General features: G+C 52.4%; 1 protein-coding gene across 2 annotated transcripts in view; it reads right to left on the minus strand.

Moving 5' to 3' along the window:
• Window positions 1-26209, minus strand: part of ETS1 (ETS proto-oncogene 1, transcription factor) — a 77710-nt gene that overhangs the window by 35707 nt on the left and 15794 nt on the right. Inside the window, exon 1 of one of the 2 annotated variants that reach the window (XM_082330662.1) lies at window positions 12427-12606. The exons of the other annotated variant lie outside the window; for it this stretch is intronic. Coding sequence (XP_082186788.1) covers window positions 12427-12496 — 70 coding nt within the window. The 5' untranslated portion in view covers window positions 12497-12606. Of the gene's footprint in view, window positions 1-12426; window positions 12607-26209 lie in introns of those variants that run through there. 2 annotated transcript variants of the gene reach the window in all.

The raw sequence follows: 26209 nt of genomic DNA on the forward strand, positions 1-26209 counted from the left end.
CAACATCCCAAGAACGATTCTCCTGGTATTATTTTTAAGCAGACAAGGAAATGAAGGTGAAGAACAAGAGGATTTTCCCAAGCACAGCAGGGAGCTGAACAGCCCCGAGATTAAGCCTCCTCCACCCCTAGGTGAGCACCAGAGCTCCTGGGCTTTGCCCCTTCCAGGCTACGCCGTGCAACCTCCAGGTTATCAAGCACACCCATGCAGGAGAGCAAGGGTTTTCCCAAACGACCCCCGGAAGGTCGTCTTTTCCAGCTCCGACTTCTAGGAAACTTCTCACCAGGGAAGGGACCCGCGCAGAGGTTGGGCCAAACAAAGCCCTGGGAAGATGAAGAAGGTGGGAGTGAGCTGGGGAAGGCGGCCAAAGATGAATTGGGCTGCCCCATCAGCTTCAGTCATCCCCATCCCAGAGCCAAGGGTTGTCCAGAACGGGGATTATGTCACCTATTGGCCTCAGCCCGGAGAGACGGGAGAGCGAAGGGATAAATCAGAGCGGCTGGAGATGCTCAGATTTGCCCAGAGGAAGCCCGAGCTTGGAAACCTCAGGGAAGGCTGGGGGGAGAGAGGCCGAGACACTCGCAGCCCTCGCATCCACCCCGCGCGCAGCATCCGGAAGCTATTAAGGAATTACAGCCTCTCTGGCCCCGAGCCTTCCCCGGCAGAAGTGCCTGGGAGCAGATGGTGAAAGGGCTGATTGAATTCGGCTGCTCAGGCCAAGAGGCTATTAGGAGGAGACGTAAATGGAGGAGGGGGTGGAGGGGGTGTCATTTGGCGACTCAGGAGCTGAGAGCCCTTGCCAGGAACTCTGGGAATCCTCCACCGACCGTAAGAAGCTTGGAGGAGCTTCAGCAGGGCCCTGGATGGGTGGCTCGGGGGTGCAAGCCTCCCCGCTGCCCTCGGCGTCTCGGCCCCAAGCTCCTGCTTAGGGGCTGGGGTAAAACCCTAAGTATATGGGAAGCAGGAGCCTCTTCCCAGAGACTGGTTCCTCTTTCCAGGCATCTTCATCTCAAAAGGCAGCACGGCCGCCACGGTGGATGGGCACCCTTCCAGGGAGCCAGGATGCCCGCAGACACCCGTGTCCCTGTGGTCACAGCCCCAGGAGCTGCGTGCTCCCGAGCCTTCAGAAGGAGGTATGAGAGCTGTCAGCTCAGCAGCCCTGCTCGCCCATGGGGCCAGCCTTCCTCCCAGAAAAATGCAGGTTTGCAAAGATACTCGATTCCTAACCTGGTCTAATCCCACCCCATCCCCAGCACTGGGCATGGGACCAGACCTCCCAAAGTGCCTTCAAAAGGGGATGGGACTCAAGTGACTCTGGATGGGGAGGAGGTGGGGAAAAAAGGCCAGCGCAAGAGAAACAAGTAGGATGAAAAAATGCCAACAGGCAAAAAAAGCATAAATCTGATTCGTAAGTCATCCACGGTGCCAGCCCTGCTGAAGGTAATGCTGGTGCCTGAGCAAAAACACTGATGGAAGAACTGAAATTGCCTGGGGGCAAAGGAAGGGTTTGAACCCCTCCCTGGGAAGTGGGGGAAGAAAAAGGAGGAATGACCCAAAAATCAACACAACCCCAAGCTCTGGGCTCCCTGCCCTGGCAAGGCAGCGCCAGCTCCCCACAACCCTGTTCCCTGGCAGGGGACAGGCACCGGCTCCGGGGCCCCCACACCACCCCCATCTCCGAATCCATCCCTTTTTTTCCAAGGAGAAAGGTCCAGCGAGTCCCCCCGGGCTGCCTTGGCTGACTGCCCCGGCTCCCCGAGGTTGGGAAATCGGGAGCCTCGTCAGGGCTCTGCCGGAGGGGCGGGCATGGAGCGCTCCGTGACCGTAAGGGGATCTTTTCGGAGCAATCTTTTCCGAGACAAGTCATGAGATTATTTCTTCCCTGGAATTTGCTCCCGCGGCTCCCATCGGCCCTGGACTGCTGAGTCAAGAGACCGCCGGGGCTGTGCCCTCCAGATGAGTAAATAAATTGCCATGGGGAGTGGTGGGGTGGCTGGGGGGGGGACGGCGCCCCGGCAGGGCGCGGGATGAAAGGAGGGAGGGGACCCGATGACTCCTCGAGCCTTCGGCCGGGACGCAGCCCGGCTTGGCAGCCGGCTTCGCTGCTGCTTTGCAACGCACCGAATTAGTCACCAGATTAGCGAGCGCAGTTACACACGCTGGCGCACAGCTGTTAAAGGCACAATACCCCTCCCCTTTGCTTTTCTTCTTTTTCTCTGCGTTTTTTCCCCCCCTTCTTCTTTATTTTTTTTTTTTTTAATTTTAAATTTTTTTTAGGCCTAACTCTGGCTTTCAATGAGTGCTTAGGACCGGCAGCCAGCAAACTCCCGGGGAAGCCGAGGAAGAGGCAGCAGCCCTCCATCACAGCCTGAAGATGCCAAACGGCTTGGGCTAGCGGCAAGAGGGCTCGTCCAGCCCGGGACCAGCTCAGAGCAGGGTCAGCCTCCCGCTCCCTGCCAAGCCCCCTTCCCTCCTCGCCCTGTTGACGTTACGCCGGTCCGATGGGCTGCCAGGTCACTCTATAGGATCCATATGGCCCCGGCTGCTCGGGGCTCGGCCGTTTGAAAGTAGGAACGCACGAGAGTCATCCAGCTCGAAGGCAAAACAGGCGCATGGCCGGGGCCTTTCAAGTTGCAAGTTTTAGAGCCAGCTTCAAATCTGGAGCCGCTTAAAGGGATGGAAACCAGCCTCAGTGACTAACCACCCCGACGGGCCACGGCTACCGTGACAGCTCCGAAACCCCAGTGCTGATGCTGGAAAGCGAAACTTTCCCAGCGCCGCAGTGGCACCGGCCTTCCCAGAACCGGGGACAGCCCTCTGACATCAAGCCCAAATTTCTTCGTATCCCTTCGAAAGGACGGGCCCGGGAAACACCAGAGGGTCGGGGCACGGGATGGGGAGCCACGATGCTGCGACCAACCTGCCGGACTCATCTGCCGCCTGCGGCTGATGCTGGGGATTGAGTAAACGAGTTTTTCCCCACCTCCAGCTGCAAACAAGGAGGAATTGTATTTACTGACCTCACAAAGCAGTCTGGAGAGATGGAGCGGTTGGGTAACATGCCTTGAGCATTTTAAAAGAGAAAGCACTTGGCATTGCATTCAAAAACCACTTCTAACAATAATGTGTAAAAAAAGAAAAAGAAAAAAAAAAAAGACCCAAATTTCACGTGTTCTACTACATCTTTTTTTAATTTTCCAGTGGAAAAAGCCAGGAGTACTCAACTTTTGCAAGCTGTTTCTTCTGACGGTTCATGTTTCGGTAAACAATTTCTCAAAACTAAAAGGTATAAAAAAACCCGCCTTGCTGCTTCCAGAACACTGACCAAAATTAAGTGGTTTTGCACAAACACATGCAGACACCTATGAAAAAAAAAAACTTTCATGTGGGTCAAAAAGCCACATTTTGATTATTGTGATAGATGGTGCTGACGGTGGGGGGAAAAAAAGCAACAGAAAACAAACCCCAAAGCGTTTCCCAGTGTCCGGCTCCAGTTTCTGGGGTCTACTGGCTGCAACATCAGCGGCAGCTTTCCCTTAGTCAGCATTTTCATCCAGAGACCTCCAAGCACATCGCAGGAGAGGCAGCATCCCAGTGGAAATCCCAGCCACCACGAGGACACGCAACCCTCGTCCTGCTGTGCAAGACACTTGGTTCCTGGAGGGACGCATGGCTGAGCCATTCACCTCCACCCCAGTCTAGCTCCCAGACCAAATCAGAGTCAACCAGTACACCCAAACTGGAAATCCCAAGAGGCAGATGGGTCCTGGCCTGCCTGGTGCTGCGGAGGAGCCAGAGGGGTGCAGTACGGCTTAACACAGACCGTAAGAAAACCTAAATACTGCAAGTAGAGGGAGACCTGGAGCACACGACTGGGGATGCTCCCACATCCCTGCTGCAGCCTAATGGGGGCACCGTGCCTCTGTTTCCCCTAAAACCAGGTCTCATCAAGCCTTTCTTCAACATCTTTTGGGGTCAGAGGCCCCAAAAGCATGCTGCATTTTAAAAAAAGCAAAGTCCCACTGGCTGACTTCTCCTGCGCTCCCCACCAGCCATCTGAAGAATGCCTTGGAATCACGTCAAATATTTGAAATGAGATGGGGGGGAGAGGGGGCACGGGGAGGGGAGCGCGGGGGGAGCCGCTCTGCTTTTGACTCAGTGTCTGGCTTCTTTCATCAAACCCACATTCCTACTCATGCCATCACCCTCCGGGAAAGTGCGACAACGTACATAATCCATGTGGAGCCAATTTAAAATCCCCTCCGTGTAAGAAAATGCATTTCGTTCATTAACAAGCTCTGAACGCTTAGCTGGGGTTAGGAGCCAGCCTGCAGCTCCACAGCTACCCCAGCACCACGGTCTGCAGCAGGGAAGGTTTCCTACGCGCAGCCACATCCTACAGGAGAGCAATCCTCCCTGCAAAGCCACCCAGAGTGCTGGGGGATGCTGAGCCAGCACGGCTTAGCTCACCGGACATGCGATGCAGTCCGAATAACGCTGGGTTTTCTGCACCAGCCACTTGAAATGGAGGTCTCTGCCTCTGCTGGCTTTATAGGAAAGGTTTAACAGGAGCAAAAAAGCTGGAAAGCAGGGGACTGCCGGAGCAGGGGATTGCTGCTGTGTCCAGCACCAGCCACAAGACGATGGAGACGGGAATTACAGCCCCAGAGCCCCACCAGCTCAGACGCAGACAGAGCCCTGCGACTTTGCACATCCCAATCCACAACAGGAGCTGCCGCCAGCACACGGCAAATAGCTGAGGGCGCACAATGACCTCTGATCTTCGGCTCTCATTCCCAAACCAGAGGGAACCACAGAAACAAGGGGATTTTCCTCTCTGGGAAAGAAAGCTGCTATTGCTTCCTTGCATTTGTAATATTTTTCTGGAGGGTTATATTTATCCACAGGCAGGGCGGCTACAGGAACCAGAGGCACGACTGAACGACTGTGCTGCACCAGCACAGCATCCTGGCTTTTTGCAAACAACAGGTCCACCTGTGCGGAGCGCAGGCCAGGCCGCTGGACGGAGGGAGCCAGGCATCGACAGCAATTTGAGACATGCCAAAAAATCGTGCACGGTCAGCAAGACCACGAGGAAGAACGTATCGCCTGCCCAGTCCTGCATGTACAGATATTGCCCCAATGAGGTGCTGCTGTTCATGGGACAGGAGAGCAAGCAAGGTCTCAGATTTTTGCCAGGTGAGTGGGGGGAAAAAAAAAAAAAGACTCAATACAAAAACGTGCAGTTTCATCTTACAGTTCAGAAAGAGGCGAGCAACGGTGGAGAGCTCTGGGTTTGCCCCCCATCTGGGGCTAAACAAGCCAAAAGTCACTCTGAGCCATCCACCACAGTGGAGGAGGGAAGAGGACAACTTAGAGCACTTTTGAATGCAAGCGCCAAGGGCTTTGCCTTCATCTAAACACACGCAGCCTTGCAGAAGCTCAGGCTTTGCATGCAAACATTTGCAGCCTGTTAATGTTACACGCTTTCAGATCCGGCGGGTGCCTACAATCTAGATACGAAGGCTGAGCCTTTTAACCAAATTACAAACTGAAACCACCCTGATTTTTTTTTTTTTTTTTTTTTTGCCACCTCTCTAGACCCGACATCGAAGTATGCCTGTCCCCCCCAGGATGCGAGTCCCTCGTGTTCAAGGAGATATCCAGGCAGGTAAAGCGACTTGCAGATTTGCACATTTTCACATAATTACCACCAAAGCCTGCAGCAGTCACAGGCACAAATCCTCAAACCTGGAGAAGCTGGGACGGAGAGAAGAGAGATCTATAGGCTGGACGTGAGGGGCCACGCAGCAGGATTGAACCCAGCTTTGCAAGGGTCACCTTCGCATCCGAGACCACTAGAGAGACGTTATCTCCGGAGCCATCTCACAATTTTACGATTGGCAGGAGTCAAGTGGCCCCCCCTCAAATTCCACTGCACCTGGGAAAAATGTAGGAGCTTGTAGGAGAATCAATAAATATTTATTGTTTAACCAGCAGTATTTTGACTGGAGATGTAAGCATGGCCCCACGCCAGGGAAACCAGAGCCTTCTTGGCCAGCGCTGCAAACAAATTTTTTTCTGTATCTAGTTGGAAGATTATAAACTATACAACGAAATAAAAAAAAAAGAAACACAGGCAGCGAGCAGCTTAGTCACGGAAGAGGAACAAAAGAGTTGAGATGCATAACTATGTCGCGGGTTAAAAAAAAAAGGGGGATGCAGGCCCAATTTTTGGCTGCAAGACAGCTGTACAGTTTATATCAGCTACAGATCTGTCCCACTGGCTTCTGCAGTGATGAGGCTTTACGCTGGATCAGAGCATATATCCCCGGCTTCAGTGGAGCTACGCTGATTTGGACAAGCTGCAAATCGGCCCGTGACTCGTGGCCAAGAAGCAAACCTGAGGAGTCAGGTCTCGACCTACGGAGGCACAATTCTGCACCCATAAGGAAGACCCCAGTCTCCATGGGGATCCCCAAACTCACAGTGCAATCAAGAGTCAGTCCCTGGCTCCCGGGGCATTTTAATGATCAAGTAAGGCAGATCATCCCCTCCTTCTTCACTTCACTTAGTCCCCTGGCACCATCCTACCAAGCACAGGTCTTCCCCCGAGCAACATTTGTAAGCCTGGAAGATGCCAGCAGCTCCATCCTTTGGATCCGTTCTAGGGACAGCAATGACACTTGCTCTCCTAAGCCATGTAATTTGCTTGCCTTGTGCCCATGCAAGAAGCAGCTGACAGTGCAAAAAGGAAAAGACCCTTGCTTCCCCAAAATCCCACCCAATATCGGTACCACGACTGAAAACAGCCATTCTGGTGACACATCTGCAAGTTCACATCCCTAAACTGTATTCAGACAAAAGTCTGGTCTTACTCACACCTACCTCTTTCCCGAGTGCCTGAGATGTATCTGCTCTCACCGAAACAGCAACTGGTGAAGAACACCAAGCCACCTTCCATTTTGCCTCCAGCAGCAAACTGTAATCCCAAGGTCTAACCACAGGACGACCTTCGCACCGCCGTTTCCCTAAACCTGGTTCCCTCTGCTCCCCCAGCTCAGCCACACAGCAGGGACCCATCCAGGAGGATGCAGTTGCAGTTTTTTCCACTCAAAAACCGGTTCTCCTGGTAAAACTCAGCATGCCACGGTCCCGCCGGACACCGCGCAGGCTCCCAGCTACTTGCTGCTTGCCTGCCAGCAATCTGCTATGGATTTGGGAGAGCGGGATGGCATACGACGTGCTCGTCAGCTCACTTTGGAGAGCTCGAGCTCGAGCGCGGCATTCCAGCAGGAGACTGTGTTATCCCTTCATTTTGTAAGGTCTATCAAAGCATGGCACGCCGTAATTACATGGCAAATCAGCGGCCTCTTCATGTAACTATGCTGTAATTACACAGTTGTTACATGCTTTAGGGAGTTTATGATGAAAAAGTGGAAGGAATGGGGCTTCACTCCTTTCTCCTGGAAATCTCACTCCCTGCACCCAGGTTAAAAATGCTGTAGTCAGGAATGCACTTTAGCTGGTGTATCCCTGAAGGAAAGGTCTATGGAGTTGCCCTCTTTCCACCTCTTTTTACAGCTTTGTCTCTTAAGTAGACAGAAGTTGACACTAAAAAAGTTGGAGCTGGTGGCAGCCAGGTGCAGACAGTCCCCTCCCTCCTGGGAAGCTATCATTCCCCCATCCTAGCTGGATACCACAGTGATGGGCATTTTGTAAGTGCATAGAAAGATAATTGCTCTTTTTCAGTTCAAATTCTCACCTCCTCCACAGGCAATCAGCATCGAAAATGCCAGAGGAGCCCACAGCCCTCAATTTATTAGAGTCTCGCCCTTGTTGGCTGATGATTCATGCCCACACAGAGCAATCCACAGCCAAAGCCGAGCTCTCACCTTTGCTGTTAATGCAGAAGCCACCGCATTCAGAAAGATGCTGGATGCAATTCCCTGCATCCTTGAAATCACTTCACCTTTCAGTGCTTGTTTCCTTTCCCCAGGCTTTGCTGGGCTCCCAGGCAAACACTGGCATCTTGTGTGCGTGCAGCCCGTCCCGCTGAGAACTGGTAAATGCTCTTCCAGTACAGCTGATGCAGAGGCAAGGACAGAGGACATCTCAAAGCAGAGAGGGAAACGCTGGTGTTCTGCTGCTGTGTTTCATCTCGCGTGCGAAAACGTGACCACGCAAGCCACCACCAAGACCGATCTCTTAACAGCAGCAGGGAAACTGAGTCACCCAGCGGCTGACACAGCTGTAGGAACCAGCCTGGAGTCTGAGTGCTGTGCAAGGATAACGCGGGATCAAACCTTCTTTTTTGGAAGAGGTGATGTTCCAAGTCCCTGTGCACTCTGTTATCCCCAACCAGCTCAGCAAAGTGTCTCCCTCGAACGGCCTGATCCAGCTGTGACCCTATGCTGTGCACATATATAAAGACCTGGGAGCGAACATATGGTTGGAAACTTGCCCTCCCTAGACAAGTAGAGGGAAGGATGAAGGATCCCATCCTAAGGCCGTAATGAAGATGCATTCAGACTCGTAAAGCACTTTTCGCCATTTCCCTGCAGCAAGGCACTGCTGAGGAGGGCATGCATTTGCCAAAAGATTCGCTTTAAATGCAAAACTCCCTTATTTGCCTGCATTGAAAGTGAAAGCAAAGGACAAAATGAAAAGATTGACCTGGCTATGGGAAGGGGAAGCAGCGTCATTCAGGCAGGTTCTGCATCCAAATATACACTGTATAGAAGCTGTCCACTTCCCTGTACCCTGCAGCAACCACAGCAAGAGAAATCTTGCTTCAGCCCCGGCCCGGTGGTGTCGCAAACCCTGAGGAGAGGGAAAGGCTCTTGCCAGATAAAAATACACCCCTGGGATGCCACCCACGCACAGGCCAGCGGAAACACCGCGTCTGTCTCCCAGCTGGCCTCAGGGTACGCATGGGAAGCGCTGAAACGCGCGGGGTCCTTCCGTCCCCCGGCAGTCAGTCAGGATTTCTACGCTGCGTGTGCACAGACCAATTCCTCTTTTCAGGCCAGGCGGGAACAAATCCACCAGCGTGCCTGCGACCCACCTCCAGAGAAAGCAAGCAAGAGGGGGAATGGATGCAGGAGGACGGGGAGCCCAGCATCTCTGCCTCACCTGCGGTGCCCAGCATCACCACCTGCCATTAAAGCCCTTCTACGGTACCTTGTGGGACACCTCGGGGGCAGCAAGTCAGCAGCCTAATTAGCAAGAAATGTCGTTATCTCAGTACTTGGGAGTCCCAAGAACACACTGCCAGCTTCCAGCAAGGGTTGTGGAGCTGCTTTTAACTCTGACCACAGAGAGCACACAGAGCTCTGCAGAACCGGAGGAAATAAATTTATTTGCGGAGGGCAGCATTTACCAGTCGCAAGGTTAAGTTCCTGTTAGAGCTGATTTTCGCATGGTTTGGCTTTTTACTGTCTGAAAAAAAGCCGGTAAACTAAGTCCCAGCAACCCACTGGTGGATCAGTCATATATCTGCAATCAAAAGTGATGTTACCATCTACTCTATCAGATCCTTGTAACGAAAACCCACGCACGTACAACTTGTATATTAAAGGAGAAACCCACCACAGTGGTTTTTTGGCTCCCGAGCCACTCATCTCACTCACACGTTCTTGCTGGCAACAGCAGGGGGGAATTTGGCTTTGGAAGCTTTGGACAACTTCACATCCCTTTCAGGTTATTTTTAAACCCTTTGGACACACTACAAATCCCATCGAACTTTTACATGCAGAGGCTGCCTGCACGTGTGGGTTGGAGCAGGGTTTATTTCAGGGGGGTGAGAGGGGGACGGTACTGTGCGGCCAACGCATCAAAACTGCGGGGCATCAAGCACCTGGCACATTAAACATCTTGCACAATTGAAAACCTATGCCTGTAACGACTCTCCCTGCGTAAGGTTAACCCTATGGATACCGTGAAGCAAATCTGCTTTGCTGCTTGCTGGCATGTAAAGGAACAAGGGGCTGGACTCCTTCTCAGCCAAGCTGATAGCCATTTTGAAAAGAAGGGCAACAGGCACATTCGGTGGCAGGTTCAGCACCGAGACCAAGGGCTGAAGGAGCCATCAGGGAGCAGTCAAGTCCTCAGAGGCAGCCCAAAACAGGCAGGAGCAGAGAAAAGTTATGTCCCCTACACATGGCATTGCTGGATCCCAGAAACATAAGCCAGCAGCATCCATACTCCTTCTCTCAACATCAGTCCGACTAAGCAAGAAAGCTTCAGCATTCTCTAAAAAAGTTAGAGGGGAAATGAGGTTAAGCCAGCTAATTGACAACATTGACCTTTTTGGCTCACAGTGTTAGCGCAGCCACCAAAACAGAAGCGACTGCAGCTGAAGCTGATAGGGAGTCAGCTCTTTTCTACCTTTTTGGTTTTTGTTTTTCAGCGCTCTTCCTGCCAAAGTTTAAACTTTGGGTCAACTCTAAAAATTGCTTGCTGACATAAGCTGCAAAAGAGCTTTCATGGAGAGAAGAAAATGAACTTAAGGCAGCACGAAACACCGAGTCCTCCTTCAGGCACAAGGCAATTACATTCATCCAATGCTCAAACACCTAAACAACACAGATGCCTCTGTAACATGCTCTTACCCATGCCAGGAGACGTGTAAATTTAAACAGATACTTTGGTCTGAACTGAAGAATAAACCCCACGTCCTCCCAGACCTGCCCCAATGGCCCAGGTGTTTCTTCCTATCCCATTTTCTGTCCCTGCAAGCAAACAGACTGCTGTCACCACCTGAAGCGCAGGAATGAGTCTCCAGTAAATGTTCTTTTAACCAAAGCTTTAGAAAATAGGCACGAACAGGTCCTCAACTCCACCAGAGCCTCCCATTTAACCTGCATAGGTCCTTTGGAAAATCATCCTCAGCCTCCCCACTGCATTTTGAAGCCTGGCTCTTCAGAGCCCACACCTGAAAGCCAGGCTCAGCCTTACTGTCAGAGGCACAGAGCACCGAAATAGCTATAACCAGAGACCGGGTCCTCTCTATGCGCAGGCAGAGCGGCAAGATGGATCACGCGTAAGACACTCTCTCCGCATCAGACGAGCCCATGGGTGGCAGAGCCGCCAGGCTTGTGCTGACTTACTGGAGCTCTCTGCAGACAAGCTGATCCTACACAAGCATCTATTTTAACTCTGAGCAGCAACCCCTGCGCCGCTCCGGCCCGCCTTGCGCTCCAGCAGTCAGCTGTCATTTTATTTCCCACATGCAGCCTGAAATCAGATTGCCTGGCAGGAGCTGAGCCCCCTTTCTGGGTTTCCTAGAAACTTGCTAAGTGGCAAAGAAACGCACAACTCCGATTTGATTTTCTTCAGCGCACCAGCGTTGCACAAAATCCAGCAAACCTCCACTTTAGCGCAGTGGAAATTACAGCACGGCGAGATGAAGCAACAGGGCTCATTTCACCCTCCCTTGTACCCAGAAAGAGAAGGTTTTTTTTTTTCCCTGGAGGTCCTCCAAGCCCCATCCTCTACCTCGACTGAGCAAGGCAGAAATCAGTTGAGCATCTGGGGTCAGCAGGCAGTCAGACGACATCAGTATGTGAACAACAGCCCTTATTATGGTAAAGGCTCAACTATTAGCGTTAACCACAGCCAGCAGCAGCTAAACCTATCGCCAAAACAAAACAACAAAAAAAAACCCCACACGCCTCGATTCAGTAACATGTTGCTATCTTCCCTGATTGCTCCTGCACCCTTCCTCCACCCATTTCTCCAGCTCCAGAGAAGGAGGGAAAAAAAAAAAATCAAAGCAGCCGGCTTTCCTGGTTTAAACGTGGTAAATCTAGAGGAGGTACCGCTGGAGTTTTGCTTCCCAAATACCAGGAGTGCTTGGACCACACAAGCCATTTCCAGCGAGGGATGGGGGAACGTACATCCCAGATAAAGAGCTTGTGCAGGGCTGCCAGCCCCGGCGTGGCTCACCCACTCGGGAATGGGTAGGGGTGCCCTGGGGAGCTCGTAAAAAAAAAACCCAAACCCATCCGAGTGCATCTCTCCCGCCTCCCAGCCGGAGGTGCTTGCCTACATCCCCGCAAAGATGCCAGAAGCATGAGAAAAGGAGGCTGGAAGGCTGTTTTTTAAGAGAAAGAGGGGGGGTGGAGGGGTGAAAAGTCTTAAAAGTGCTCGAAAAGCAAGTTCGCCTTCCCCCAGCGGTGCCGCGGGGCAGAGCCGGGGGAGCGCCGGGCCGGGCGGCAGCGCCCGGGCGGCTCCGCTCCGCTGCCACTCGGGGGGTGCGCTTCATTTTCCCCTCCCAAAGACCCCCCCCCCAAAAAAAAAACCCAACCAAACAACCCTCACCGGGCAGATATTTCCCCACCGCCGCCCTCGCCGCGAAAAAGGGGGAGAAGGGATCCAGAGGGCGAGTTGGGGGGGCCGGGGAAGGGAGGGCAAGGCGCTCACCGGGGGACGGGAAGAGCTCGATGTCCACCTTCTCCGTCTTGATGATGGTCAGGTCCACCGCCGCCTTCATGGCTGGGGCAGCGCCGCGGGGGCGTCGCGCCGGGACCGGGGGGCGGCGGCGGCGGCTGCTGAGCCCCGCCGTGCGCGGAGCGGGGCGCCCGGGGCAGCGGCGGCCGGGCGCCTGCCTCCTCCCTCCTCCTCCTCCTTCTCCTCTTCCTCTCTCCTCTTCCTCCTCCTCTCTCCTTCCTTCCTCGCTCCTCTCTCCTGCTCCGCTCCTCCGCCGCCCCTTCCGCGCTCCCTCGCTGCCGCTCCGCCTCGCCCGTCCCCCGCCGCCGCCGCCGCCGCCCCGGCCCGGGCTGAGCCGCCGAGGGGAGGGCGCTGGGCCGGCCCCGAGCGGTGACAGCGGCGGGGAGGGACCCGCCTGCCCCCGCCCCGGAGGCGGCCCCGGCACCCGGCGCCGCGGGGAGCGGAGCCGGCGCTGGCCCCGGGGTCCCGGGGAGCGGCGGGGCCCGGGGAGGCGAGAAGTGCGGGGGGATGGAGGATGCGGGGTGATGGCGGGGGGTCCGGGGCGGTGGAGGGGGGTCTCAGGGCATCCAGCACAAAGTTGGGTGCTGCTGCGCCTCCGCCACGACCTCCGCTTGCATCCCAACCCCAAAACACGAAGGGGGAAAAGGGAGTTGCGGTTTTAGCCCCCCTGAGCTGGGACCGCGGCGGCCTGCCGAAACCCGGTGTTTCTTGAAACCGGGCCAGTTGCCTTCACCCTGCCTGTCTCGACACGAACCGCCGCCTTTCACGCTCGCATCACCCCTTCCTTCACGCTCGCATCACCCCTTCACGCTCGCATCATCGCCCCTTCACCCTCGCATCATCGCCCCTTCACCCCGGCATCATCGCCGGCACTGCTGCCCGCTGGGAGCGGCCCGATCCTCTCCCACCCGCAAGCGCATCCGAATGTGCGGGTCTGGTCAGGGCAGAGCGCGTGTGCACGGGCACGCTCGGTCGCGTGGCGACGGGTGACGGCCAGGGGTGGGTGTTCACGGGCGTGCTTCGTACGGGTGGGAGGCCAAAAAGGTTTGGGAACTGACGGGATGAAAAGCGTCTTAAAGATGCAAGACGAGCATCGTGCCAGCGTGGCATGGAGTTAACAGAAGAATATCGGTTTTCACATGAAATATGTTTTATTATATTTAGGTAGCACAAACTTCAGACCACAAACGGCAGAGCAGAAGGGAGATTATGACTCACAGATGTCAATTTACCGGTACAAGTGTTAAAAAAAAAAAAAAAAAAAAAGTCATTAGCAACCAGCTCTTGTGGTTCTCTCACTCCAAAAGTCTTAACAGTCTCCGACACGCTGGCAGAGACCGGGCTGCTCGGATCAAAGGTGGGCTCAAATGAACATCCCGGCTGCCACGGGGGGAAGAGGGCAGCCACGTGAGTCAGCCGCCGGGTTAACCATAGGATGAACCAGGGTCCTGCTTGCAAACACCATAGAAACCTTCAAACGCACCAAAAGATGAGCTGCAGATGCAAACGTTACAGCTCGGGAGCATTTCTAGCTTCTTCAGCCGTGCCTTTCTCAGTCGCCTAAGGCGTATTTATAGAAGAAAAGTTCGTGTAACTAAAAGCAGCTACGAGGTGCCGGGGCCAGAAATCGAGAGCCTGATTCTGGTTTTACCCAGGCGGATAGCTCAAGAGGCAGCAAGTCTAAGAGCTAGCAAAGCCCGGCAGGCAGTTAGCACCAGCCAAAAGTTCATCTTTCAGGCACCTCACCCATCGACAAGCACTCGCATTTCCAATTTTACAGGCAATCGTCTTTCCAATTTACTTGCAAGCTCAGTTATGGGTAACCTATTCCTGCAGCAGTGGAGTCGGAGCAGCGATTTGCTGTGTGACCAATACATAACCTCCCGCCGCTGATTCCCGTGTGCTTTGGATTCCCATGGTGGGTCCTTGGTTAGAAACCTACCACAGGAATGAACCTGGAAATCCGAAAGTGAAAAGAGGATGGCTGTAAGGATAAAACTTGGTCCCCACTGCCTCTCCCCATACAGGATAATGTGCTTGCACCTGCCCTTCGTTTTGGGTTTCCTTCCCCTGTCCCCATGCGGGATGGACAGCAATGACTGAAGGAAGAAACGATAGAGAGGAAATTTAGCAGAACATTTCCAGTTGAAAATCAAAAGGGGATTCAGGAGAAACAGCTGCCTTTCTATATGATCCCTTCCAGAGCGGGCTTGGGAAGAGAAACCTGATGCAGTTATCGCAGCCTGACAATCCTTCCCTTCCTACACTTCGCTGGGCGCGCTGCAAACTCCCGGGCAAGCGTGCGCACAGGCAGGCTGCGATTCTGCGGCGGGGCGAGCGTGGGAGAGCGCCTGCGTGTGTGCGTGCTGGCGCGGGGGGGACCGGTTTACGCAGCTGGCTGCGAGCTCTCGGCCGCGGCGATGAAGCCATCAGAAAGCACCTGCGGTCCCAACCGTATTGAAATGACCCGAGCGTTCCCCCCGATTCGGCGGCGCTCGATAATCCATCCTGCACAGAGCGAGCGCAGCAAACCACAATCCCCAAACTGAAACAGAAGAGGAGGCGCGCAGCAAGGTCGCCGAGGCTCGCCCGAGCGGGCGCTGACCGGGACAGGCTGTCGATGCCACGCAGGAGAAGGCTCTCGCAAGCAGAGATGGTCCCAGATGGAGCTGCCAGTGGGATTAAAAAGCGGCACCGGAGGAGGCAGCGGCTGCCCCTGCGGTGTCTGCGCTTTAGCCTTGCTGCCGTGGGCCGACGCATTTGGCTCGGCCTCTCCTGCAAGCATTACGGTCTTAAGGACTGGCTGAACTCCAGTGCACCTGTAATGGGGCTCCTTCTCTTCTGGACCAGTGCAAAGGCTCTAATAAAGATCTTTCTTGCAGCTTGTGTGGTTTTTATTAGGAAAGATACACACGCTCTTGGCATCCCGGCTCAGCCCTGATCCCGCAAAGCCGATGACACTAAGCCACAGCTTGGTGCAGCATGGCTGCGGCGAAGCTTTGAGCTTCTCCACTCCCCTGCCTCACCCCCCACTCCGTGCTCCCCCAAACTTCTGTTTCATTTTGCTTGTGCAATGTATGGCAGCCCCAACGAGTGCGGAAACTAGAAATGCTTCCAAAAGTAGCACCGGGGCGAAAACCCCCAAAGTGGAGGAAAAGAACGGAGAGGCTGTGGATAGAGATTTCCTCCTAGGGCAGCTGAATCTCTCCTTCGAACTCCACTCCGTCCTAGCGGCTGCCTTAATTTGTGTTCACTTCAGAGCCTGCAACATGAAAGCCCTGGCTCTGAACTCCAGCTGAGCCGCTCAATGGCTCAGTGTTCGCAGAAGGCATGGAAGGAATCCATTGATTAGTTTCTTCAGCTGGGATGTGACCATTTGGAGTCCAAGACCTGCCAAACATGACTTCGCCTCAGCAACTGGTTCCTATTTGCTGCTTACAGGCTTTAGAAAAATCTTTCCTCTTCCACATCCAAGTCTCACCCTCCTTTTCCATTCTGTCGTTATTCAACGGTAATATCTATTCAGGCTCTCTCCTGTCGAGGGAGGATGCTGAGTTGCAGAGAACAGCCCTCCTGCCATTAATATAGCCAAAAGATTTTGCCGTTGATCAGAGATAACCATCTGCCCTCCCTCCACAATGCAGCCTGACTGTTTTTCAACAGTTTGGAACAAAGAAAGGACGGGCAGTAATGCCACATTGTTCCCAGGGACGCTGACTAACCTTGGTTTAAAAGAATAATAATAATTATTCATTTAGCATCGAGGAAAGGTATTATGCGACCGGAGCCTTTGCTGCGATTTCCGAATGCACAGTGCGGGCAGGACTGCTCTTCCACGCCCTCTCTCCTAGCTGGGGCCGGGTCTTTCCCTCCGGCAGGGCCAAATCCGCTCCTGTCACGTCCCTTTTGCGAACGGGCAGCTGCTGGCCCCCCTCCAGATGTTATGGAGCTGGGACAGCTTCTCCTCCCGCTCGGCTTTACCCATTCTCATTACAGCAGGCTCGGGATTAGGTGTTACCGGTAGTCTGGAGAAGGAGCTTTTCCTAGCACCGCTGCTACCAAAACGCGGCCACCTCTGGGGTGAAATACAACGGCTACGTAATAACACGGAGCAACACCACCCAGCTGTTATGGACAGGAAATGAAGAACACCATATCCAATTAAAACTGCAGGGGGATATTTATGGCAGAACGTAATTAGCCAAATTGGAGCCTTCCCCAAAACTGCCATGGGATTTTTAATGACCGCAAGCGGTCAGGGCTTCGGTTTGATGTTTTGTCAAGTAAACAATATCCAGAGGGCATGAGACAGAAATCAGGAGCAAAGGGGAAGGGGGGGGAAAAAAGTGTCGTGCAATTCCAGGGAGAAACAGAGACATGAAAGGATTTATCGTAAGGGGGACATTGTTGGAAAGAGCAGCAGCCACCACTCCAAGAAAGGAAAGAGCAGGGAGGTGGCTCTGGGTGTGGAGGTGGCCCTCTGCAATGAGAGGAAAGAGCAAGCAGCTGCCATGACCGTTCCCCAGGGAGATACCTTTCCTGGAATTTAAAATGATATGAGAAATTCTTTCAAGCGCCGTAATAGCTGGGAAGTATTTGAGTGAGTTGTTTTACGCTGGTAGAAGGAGGCTGGATTAGTAGTCCTCGTGACTACAGCCTCCCCTTTCTGGCTAAGCAGCGGGCATGGAAATAGAGCTCGTTAGTCAGCACGTACTGCGTGTGCCCCCCGGGCTGTCTGCGGGGAAGGCAGGCTGCTCTCAGATCCAGCGTTTGCGGCCAGGAGGTGATGACCATCACGAAAGCGTTGGCTCCTCCGTGACCCAGATGGCTGTGGCCTCTGGGGTCCCCTCGCTGCTCCGCGCTATAGGGCTGGAGTCACGGAAAGTCCCCATCCTCTGCGCTGTCTGCATTAAAAGCAAGTTTCTGTTCACGCTGCGGAGATCCAGACTTCAGGCCCCGAGACAGCGCTGCCACAATACCGTCCTCTGATTGCCCTCCAGGCGCTAGCAGAGGAAGCCGCCTCCAAGCCTCCCCGACTCCTGCTCTCATTAACTTCCCAGCGGAGATGGCTCACAAAAGCATCTTTGTGGCCAGCTAGGCGTCGGGACTCCAGCGCACACGCAGCCCCGTGTGGCTGCGAGGGAGCGACGGCTCCGGCCCGCACGCCGTAGGTACCTCAATCAACAGTCTCACAAGCTGCTTGAGCATCTTCAAGTGCCTCCTGCTATTGGTTTCCCAGAGGTCCCATGCTGATTCCTAACCTGATTAGCTAATCTGGGCTCCAGCAATGTAATTCTGCCTTGAATTTTGTTGGCGGGGGGTGCTGTCACTCACTTGTTTCCCTGCTGGAAGAACTGGCTGGATGGAAAATCCTCGTAAGCCGTTCTGCAGCGCTGTTTGCTCTCGGTACATTTTCCCTCTCCTCCTCAAGTAACGGCACCGAGTTCTTGGTAAACGTAACCTGAAGATTTTTGCTGTTTAACTCTTGCTATGCGCAATTACTCTGCGCACGCACAGATGATACACGCCAAACCTCACCTGCAGGACCTCTCATCTTTGGTCAGATCTCTTGGGCAGCCTCCTTCGTGGCAGAAACAAATGCAGCCAGCTCAGACTTAAGCAACACATCTCTGCTTGCGACTTCACCCTTGGCATTCACCAATCTCTGGCGACAGAGGTTACTGAACTGATTTCTGATGGTCCTTGAGATCCCCTTCCCTGGGACACAGGTGAGGGATTATGAAGGAGAGGCAATGGGATCATGGCTAATAAAGCAGATCTCCTGGACAGCTAGACTGTATTCCCTAACACTTCTCTGCTTTTTCAATCTTTCAAAAAACCATCACCAACAAGAAAAGACCAACTACTTCAAGAAATACCAAGTAACAGCCACATTTCACTTTCATGAAGGTGCCAGGAGCCACACAAGCAGCTCCCAAGGAAGGTCAGTCCAGCACCAACCTCTAGTATACAAATTCACAGCCTAAGAAATGGCAGCCACCAGAAAAACACGCTTGCACACAGCCAGTTGGAAGTGGTCAGCACGGGGAAATAAAACACTTGACTGCAATGACCCCCAGGTTACGCTGTGGCCAGGGCAGAGGGGTTCGAGAGATGGAAGTTTAATTCCTGGTCAATATTTCCACATGACCTCTTACAAACCTTTGTGCCTCCATCCCCCTTTTTTAACGAAACGACACTTTCTCGCTTCACAAGGGGCTGGGAGCATCAGTTCGACAGTCCCGAAGGAAAAGCTCAGGAGCTGGGGACCATGACAGGGTCTTGCCTGAGAGAGATTTGAGGGGAAAGCTCAGGAAAGAGAACTGAGATTCCCATCCCTTGCCATGCAGGACCCTGGGAGGCACGGATGCTGCATCCACAATGGCCAAGATCCCTCCAGCCCAAACCACTGTCCCACCATGACCGTGAGATGACAGGTGCACATGTCTACGGAGATAATTCAGCGGTGGGCACCATTACCCCACGTACACCATGCCCACAGCAAGGGAATTACAGGATGAGACCCACACTAGCAATTAAAGCCCTAAAGCTGCCCTCCCCAGAGAGGCTCTGCTGGCAGAGACACCCCTTCGGCCCCGCCGCATCGCTCCTGGGAGGAAGGATTCGTCCGCGTATGCGTTTCAAAGAGGAAAAACCCTCGCCCGGCGCTGGAAACCTCCTCGCTTACAATTGTCTCCACTTGGCAACCCAGCCCAATAGTGAATAAACGACAGAGAAATATTCCGCTCTACACGTGTTTGGGTTTTTCGGGGTGGTTTTCTTGGACGGCGATCCTGGCTCTGCAACAATACCCGTCTTGTTCGGCCCTGCGCTACAGAGCAGGCTTGAATAGATCTGTCTAAAATTATAAGCGGGCAGCCCCTGGGCTCCGAGAGATCACAGGCCACATGCTGGGGCTGAACAAAGACTCTGCTATTTCCTAACAATTAGCCCAGCTAAAAGGACATCTATCTCCTTCCATTAGAGCCACCACGTGCCTCCCAGTCAGTCCATTGTAAAGCTAATTAAATAACACGCCTCTCTCCCCATGAGGGTCTCCTGATTAGTTCGCCTAGGTCCTAAATCCTTGCTGGTGTAAATGGGGAAGAGACAGCTGGTCGGCAGGGGCCTGCGACTCCAGTGGAAGTATGGTCACCCATCGACAGCTATCGTCATCATCACCAGTTATTTCAGGTTTTTTAATTATCTTTGGAAAGCTGTTGAACGCAGATCTTGAGATACAAGGGGGTTCAGCACACAAACTGGTTTCCTTCTCTATCCGCTGCCCCACCACCTGCAGCAAAAGTTGTGAAAACAGCTGATTTATTTATTTTTTTGGGGCCTTTGCTTGTAGTTGGAGGAAAAAAGCATATGTAAATATTTTTTCTAAATATGTTCCGGGTTGATGCAAACCAGTTTGGGTTTTTTTTCACACACTACTCATTGGGCTAAAACAGCGAAAAGAAAATAAACAAGGAAAATGGTGTGTCATTCAACCTGAGCTAAAACTTTCTATCTTTGCACTTTTAAAACGGGAAGAAATTTCAAAATTGAAAAAAAAAAGTCAGTTAAAAGTAATCTGTTAACAAACCCTCTTTTCGCCCAGTCAGTTCACCTCTTCGAAGAGGTTTCTGTGGGAGGGGTAAATCTCGGATGCAGATGAGCTGAAATGACTCTGCCTTTTGAGCTGGGAAGCCCAATTCATGTTTTAGCATCACGAGTGAGATGAAACAAAATATATCTCCGACGGCTGGAGTTTCCTTCCAATCTGAAAATTAGTTCTGGCAAGTCAAGAAAACCCATTCAGACGATACAGCAACCATCACAGGGGCTGTCTGCAACGTCCTGAGCAATGCTTCAGGGAGGCCGGGGGCCACCACGACCCATCAGCTGTCCCTGGAGGAGGTCAACACGGCTCTTCTGCAACGTCCAACCTGCCCCTGCTCAAGCCAAATGCCGCAAGCGGCTTTTATCTCCGTCAACCCATCCCGGTTCTTCACGGTGAGCTACGTTTGCACCACCACGAGCGCGCAGCCTCGCACAACAGCACGAAACTGCTAAATCGCTCCAGATGTTCAACACCTTTTCTCACACGCTCCCAAGACCCGGAAGAAATACAGTTTCCTTCTGCCAAGTCTACAGTCAGCAATAGTTGCAAATATCCCCTTTACCCCCTTTAAATCATTATTTTCCACCCTTGGCTATTTAAATCATTATTTTCACACCGAGAGAGCATGGCTGGAAAACTGGGAAGGTGGGTCAACAGAGTAACGAACTGATTTCCTGGGGACTTTCGGCTCTAGGCTTGAAACAGCTGGACCTGCCGCTACAGACGGAGCTCCATCCACCCGAGGGAAACAGAAAGACCCCCTTCCTCAGCTCTCCTGGTGGGGAGACAGTGGGAGGAAGGACACGGAGGCGGAGGCAGAGCTTGGTTTCGTTCTATGGGAACGAAAGCCTGCTCCTGTTTTCCAAACTCACGAGCCGCCCATGCTACTCACAGCCATCCTGGGTAGCAGCTGCTGTTGGAGCCTGGGTGGGAAAATGCTGGGAAGCTTTAGAAATCCATCAGGGCTTGCTGGGAAATATATTAATTAGTGTGTGTGTACGCATGTTCATAGGCTTTTATGGTAAAAGCACAAGGATCAACTCATTGCCCATTGCTAACGAAATCATACAAACCCTACGCTCAGGCAATGCAAACATTTTACATCAAATAATCAAATTTTACAGGGACATATCAACAGGGCCAGGTAAATCATCATTAAAAGATGCTACATGACTCGCTTGAAGGCCTACAAGGGGGTTGGTACAAGAGTCAAGCCCAAAACACAGTTTGAAAGTAACCTGGGAGCATGCTACTCAGCCCTCCAGCTGCTTTCAAACCCCAACAGCCAGGTCTGACTGCTTCATTCATCACTAATCTAAAAAAAAAAAAGGGCAAGAGCCAAGAAAAAGATGTCTTGTATTAACCGCCTGCCTCCCCTCACCCAGCTAGTGCCCTTGATCCCAAAGCTATGGGAATGGCTCCACAAGCCACTTGATTAATAAGAGCCCAGGGGGGAAAAATCGTTTATATAACCTCATCTTCTCTAAACTTCCTAAGTGCTTTAGAAAGTGGCTGCCCTGGAAACCCAAACTGGAAACGAAAAATATTATCTCTTCCATTTATAAACATCTCCAGCGCTAATGAAGTGAAGGAGCGGCAGCAACGGGGAGGGGAGCGTCGAGATGCACTTGGCAGGCGTGGGAGAGCCCCGATAAAACCATTTTGTTTCAGGTGGGTGTGGAGCGGAAAGTCCTCCCACCGCGGTTCGGTGCCACTGTAGGCTGCCGACTACAGCCCTGCGTGGCCCCCGGGGAGGGATTTCAGAAGATGGATGGTTATGGAAGTATCTGCTACGCTAAACACAGAGGCAGACCGACAGCCTTACTAGGTGCAAATGTGGGGGGAAGGAAGACAGGGCGACGTGAATTGAGGCAAGAGCAGATGGATGAAACCTTAAAAATCAGTTCCCTTAACTTGAAGCTGTAGCTCGGATGAAGCGCCACGTCCCGATATTGGAAAGCAGGGAGCGAGAATCGGTAGTTACTGTGCACGCATACTTTGTGGCACAAACTGCGCAGACCAGGCTCCTTGTGCATGTCAACAGAGCACGTCTGTTTACACCAATCTGGTCTAAATAAACATAGGAGTGATCCAGATTAAGCTCTTGGGTTCAACCACCCTCTGCCTTGCAGGCCCTTAGACGCATCTGAATTGGAGAGCCAAGAGAAGTATTCTGCAAAATAGTCCAACCTATTTCTCCATTTTCTTTCCATGTTGGCATTTCCCACGGAGATTCTGTTTTTGCATCAACACAGCCAGCACCAGAAAATGCTGAGTTTTGGCTGGAAATGTTTGGATTTCATTTTGACAAAATATTGATGATTTCCGCAGAACAATCCGTTACTTTTGGCAGCAACAAGAAAAAAAGTCAAAAAGCCGTATTTCATCTAGACAGGGGACTAAGCTGACACCCAGCCTGGAACTCAGCACAAGTGGAAAGCAAAGCAGGCTACCGGGTTGCCTCGTTATCCTGTCATTTTGATTACTGCAACGCAAGGGAAACTGCTACTACTTTCACGTAGTAGCTGTTTGCCTGGATAGAAACACAACCAAAGCTGCCAGACAAAGGAAGCATCCCGTCTCCTAGGGTTAGGCAGTAACTAGATGCAAAGCAGGGCAAGAGAAGGTCTGACCGTCTCTGGAGACGTTTCACAGGAGATGTAGATAGCCCAAGGTTGCAGTGTGGAGAGGAGCTGGTCCAGGGCAGGACTGAGATGCCAGCTTTATTTCCATCACTACCTTCTGTAATTATTCATGCCTCTTGAGCCTGCAAAACTGGGTTGAAATCTCCCAAGTGCAGGCTCTTCTGTGAGATGCCTGGAACTGACCAAATTAGAAATTTTCCATGAACTGGCTCCCTTGGGGCATCTCCTCCTTTTTTCGTATTCTACCTCAATGCTGACATCAGTCTGGCCAAAACGAGTGCCCTCAGGCCCCCCCTGAACTTAGGATGTGGAGAGTGAATCACACAAACCAGGGCAGAAAGGTATTTCTGACTCCTGAAAAATAGTTGCTGATGAGTTAGGGAGAAGTAGTTCGGGCCAGCTCCTCTTAGAAATCAATCTCTGCTTTGGCAGAGCAGTTTCTTTTGCTCCATCCCATTTGTGTTACGGGAAGCACGAGTATCTGCAAGTGTTTTTGCCGCCCTGCGCGCCCCTGCTCACGCAGCGTGTGCCATGTCAGCGGCCTTGTTTCCCTTTCCAGGAAGGGAAGTCCTGTCATGAACTTTATTATATTGCTTTTTGGTGTGTGCACCCACCCCCTCCATCGCGAAAATCAATGGCAGCGTTCCTACTGAGCGGGTTGAAGCCAACCCTGTTTTCCTGCAGGCTCGCCGAGGGCTGCAGCCGGCTTCGGGGGTTTAAAGGCTGGATCCTGGCCTTGAATCCAAACCTGCCCTTGCAGCATTGCGGGGGAAGAAAAAATGCTGAAAGAGGAACCCTACCTCTAAGAGGGGATCACAGGTCTCCGAAGGCAGCTCCCAAAGGATGGACCTGCACTGCTCACGCTGGCTGACAATCTCCTTTCATAAGCCTAACGCCAAAAATAAGCCCGCGTGCAAATTCCGCCCTCCATCCCATGCTTTTCCCACACCTCACTCAAGTAACTTGGAGGCCGGCAAGCTGCCCGCTGCAACTCTCCCATGGCTCTTCTGCAGAGAAACCATCTTCCCGACGTGCACACGCAACCTCATTAGCCCTGCCGGCTGCCAGAGAGGCAGCCTCCCTTCCCGGGAACCAGCTGCAGAGAGAGAAACTGTATTTCATCTATTGTGAAAGAGCCAACAATTGACCCGCTGCAACTTTTTCAAAGCCTATTGATACAAAACCCCAGAGGGTAAGGTCCATCCGGTGGGCTGTGTAAACTTCAGCACGTGTTCAGCAGCTTCAAGGGCTCGGCCACGCTAGCAGCTCAGTGTCACTTAAGACGTCTATTTTTTTTTTTTTTTACAATATCAAGCACTTGTACAACACCGTTCTCCAGGGACTTCCAGCCACTTGCCTGACCTCAATGAATTAAGCATCGCAACAAAATGTGCAATGAATTAATCATCTGCATCTCCAACGTGAGAAACTGCTACGCAGTGGCTCACAGGCAGCCTTTTGAATGATTTAGGCATCTCGCTCCAATGGAAGTCAGTGGGGTTTAGATGCCTAAAGACTTTGTGTTAAGTGAAGTAGCCAAGGTCTTCCAAATCCCAGCTGTAAAACCCCGTCATCTCAGCCAGATCTCCTAAATCTGCTGTTCTTACCCCCGAGAACCCTTCCTCCAGAAAAAGACCATGGATGCTGGGGAAGAGCCAGCAGGACCTAGAGCTCAGGTGAATGAAACCACCCCACGGTCTGGGAAGAGGATGCTGTGTTATACAGACCAGGCATTGCAGGGTCCTTTCGGTCAAACAGCTGATTGCAAAGCAGGAACGAAGAGGAGAGATGCTGAGAGCAGCGAGAGAGCACGGACTCTGTATCTCCCCCCAGGAGCTCCAAAGTGAGAAACCTCACGTGCACAAAACAGAGTCTAGTAAGCAAGGCGCAGAAAGCACACTGCGTTAGAGAAAGCTCCGACCTGGGTCTGCTCTGAAAAGGAGGAATCATTTCCATCCGCAGTTGACAACAGGGGCAGCTTGAGCTTATTTCTATTCAATTTTAGAAAGAGAACAGAGAGATGCAATCCCTTACAGGGTTTTCAGGGAATATTGGTCCTAATCCTGTCCTTACTCTTGTGTGGCTCTAGGCATGGTATTTCTCCTTCCTGCTCTTCATCTATCCAGCCTGCATATAAGCCCCTTGAGCTGCACGGGGCACAGGACAGTCCAGTCCTCCTGGAGGTGTCTGTGTGTTAGAAATAACAAAAAAACCCCAGACAGACCATCCTAATACAACTTGCCCCCCTCCCCAAGTGTCTGACAGCCTGGTTTCTCAGATTGAAGTGATGCAAATAGCTCAGATAAGGTTCAGATAAAGTATCTGAGCTCTCAAGGGCTTATCTGACTCGAACACCAACTCCAAAAATTCTGAAATTTGCCCTGTGGGACTATCTCCATAGAGCTCGATTTCCATCTGAAGCCTCGACCTCCAGAGGCTGCAGTAACAGCTACTGTTCAAATGCATTCTTGAGATAGCGGGGTGGGACACGGCAGGTCTGCAGCTCCCCTATCATGCGCTATCTGGGGATTTGCCTTCTGGTGGGAATGCTGCAAGAGCCGGGATGATGGCTCAAGGAACCGGTGACGGCACCTTTCACCGCTAGCGCTTACACTGTAACAGATGAGGTAAAACCTTCTTCGGTGGTGTCAATGGAAAGATCACTTTCCCTTGGCTAAAAAGTGCTCCATGCTGGCTTTTCCTTCCAGCCGTGTTCCCTCTCAGTAATTGCTAGCAGAGGGAAGGCTTGCGGGAGAGCATCGGCTTAGGGTGCCTCGCCGTGAACTCCGTCACAGACTGTGTCAGCATGGGCGTCGTGCTGAGATTTGGGCTTTCCAAAGCAGCCTGGATGCAACATGGAGCTGGCTGCGAAGCCCACCCGGGCTTCTCCGAAAATCTCAGCCTGGCAGGATATAAAGGAGTCGGCAATCGCGGCGAGGAGCTCTGATGAAACAGACCCAGGCTCACAGTAATGGACAATCTCTAATATTCGTTTACAGCGATAAACATTTGTGCTTAGAGATCCAGCCTTTCTGAAACACAGATAGCTGCAGCGGTCTCAAAATGTGTGAGACCTGGTAGCAAGCATCCATTTATAGCATGCAACTCAGACTGTGAAAGGAGCCAGGGGAAGTCCAAGGCCAGGCTTAGAGAGGGTAAATTGAGATCTCTTTGTAAAGTTGGTACAAAGGGCCCATTAGCTCACTTACACCTGGACTACAGTTATTCTTTGTGCTGCAGGAGCATCAAGGGTCCCCCATCTTACAGCCAGATCCCATATGCTGGGTGCTCTACAAACAGAGGGGTAAAAGACAGCAAGAAGGATTCCTCCCCAAAGGGTTTGCAACCAAATAATCAGTAATCTAATCATTTATACACCTAATGCAAATCTAGCAAGGATGAAAAAAAGAGCTTTCTGAAAACCGTTCAAAGCTCTGCAGAAATTACCCCCAAATCTCGCTGATTCAAGCAGAGAAAGATTTCCTCTCTGTAGAGGTTTGCA

Source organism: Platalea leucorodia, assembly GCF_965183815.1.
Source record: "Platalea leucorodia genome assembly, chromosome: 20".
NCBI lineage: Eukaryota > Metazoa > Chordata > Aves > Pelecaniformes > Threskiornithidae > Platalea > Platalea leucorodia.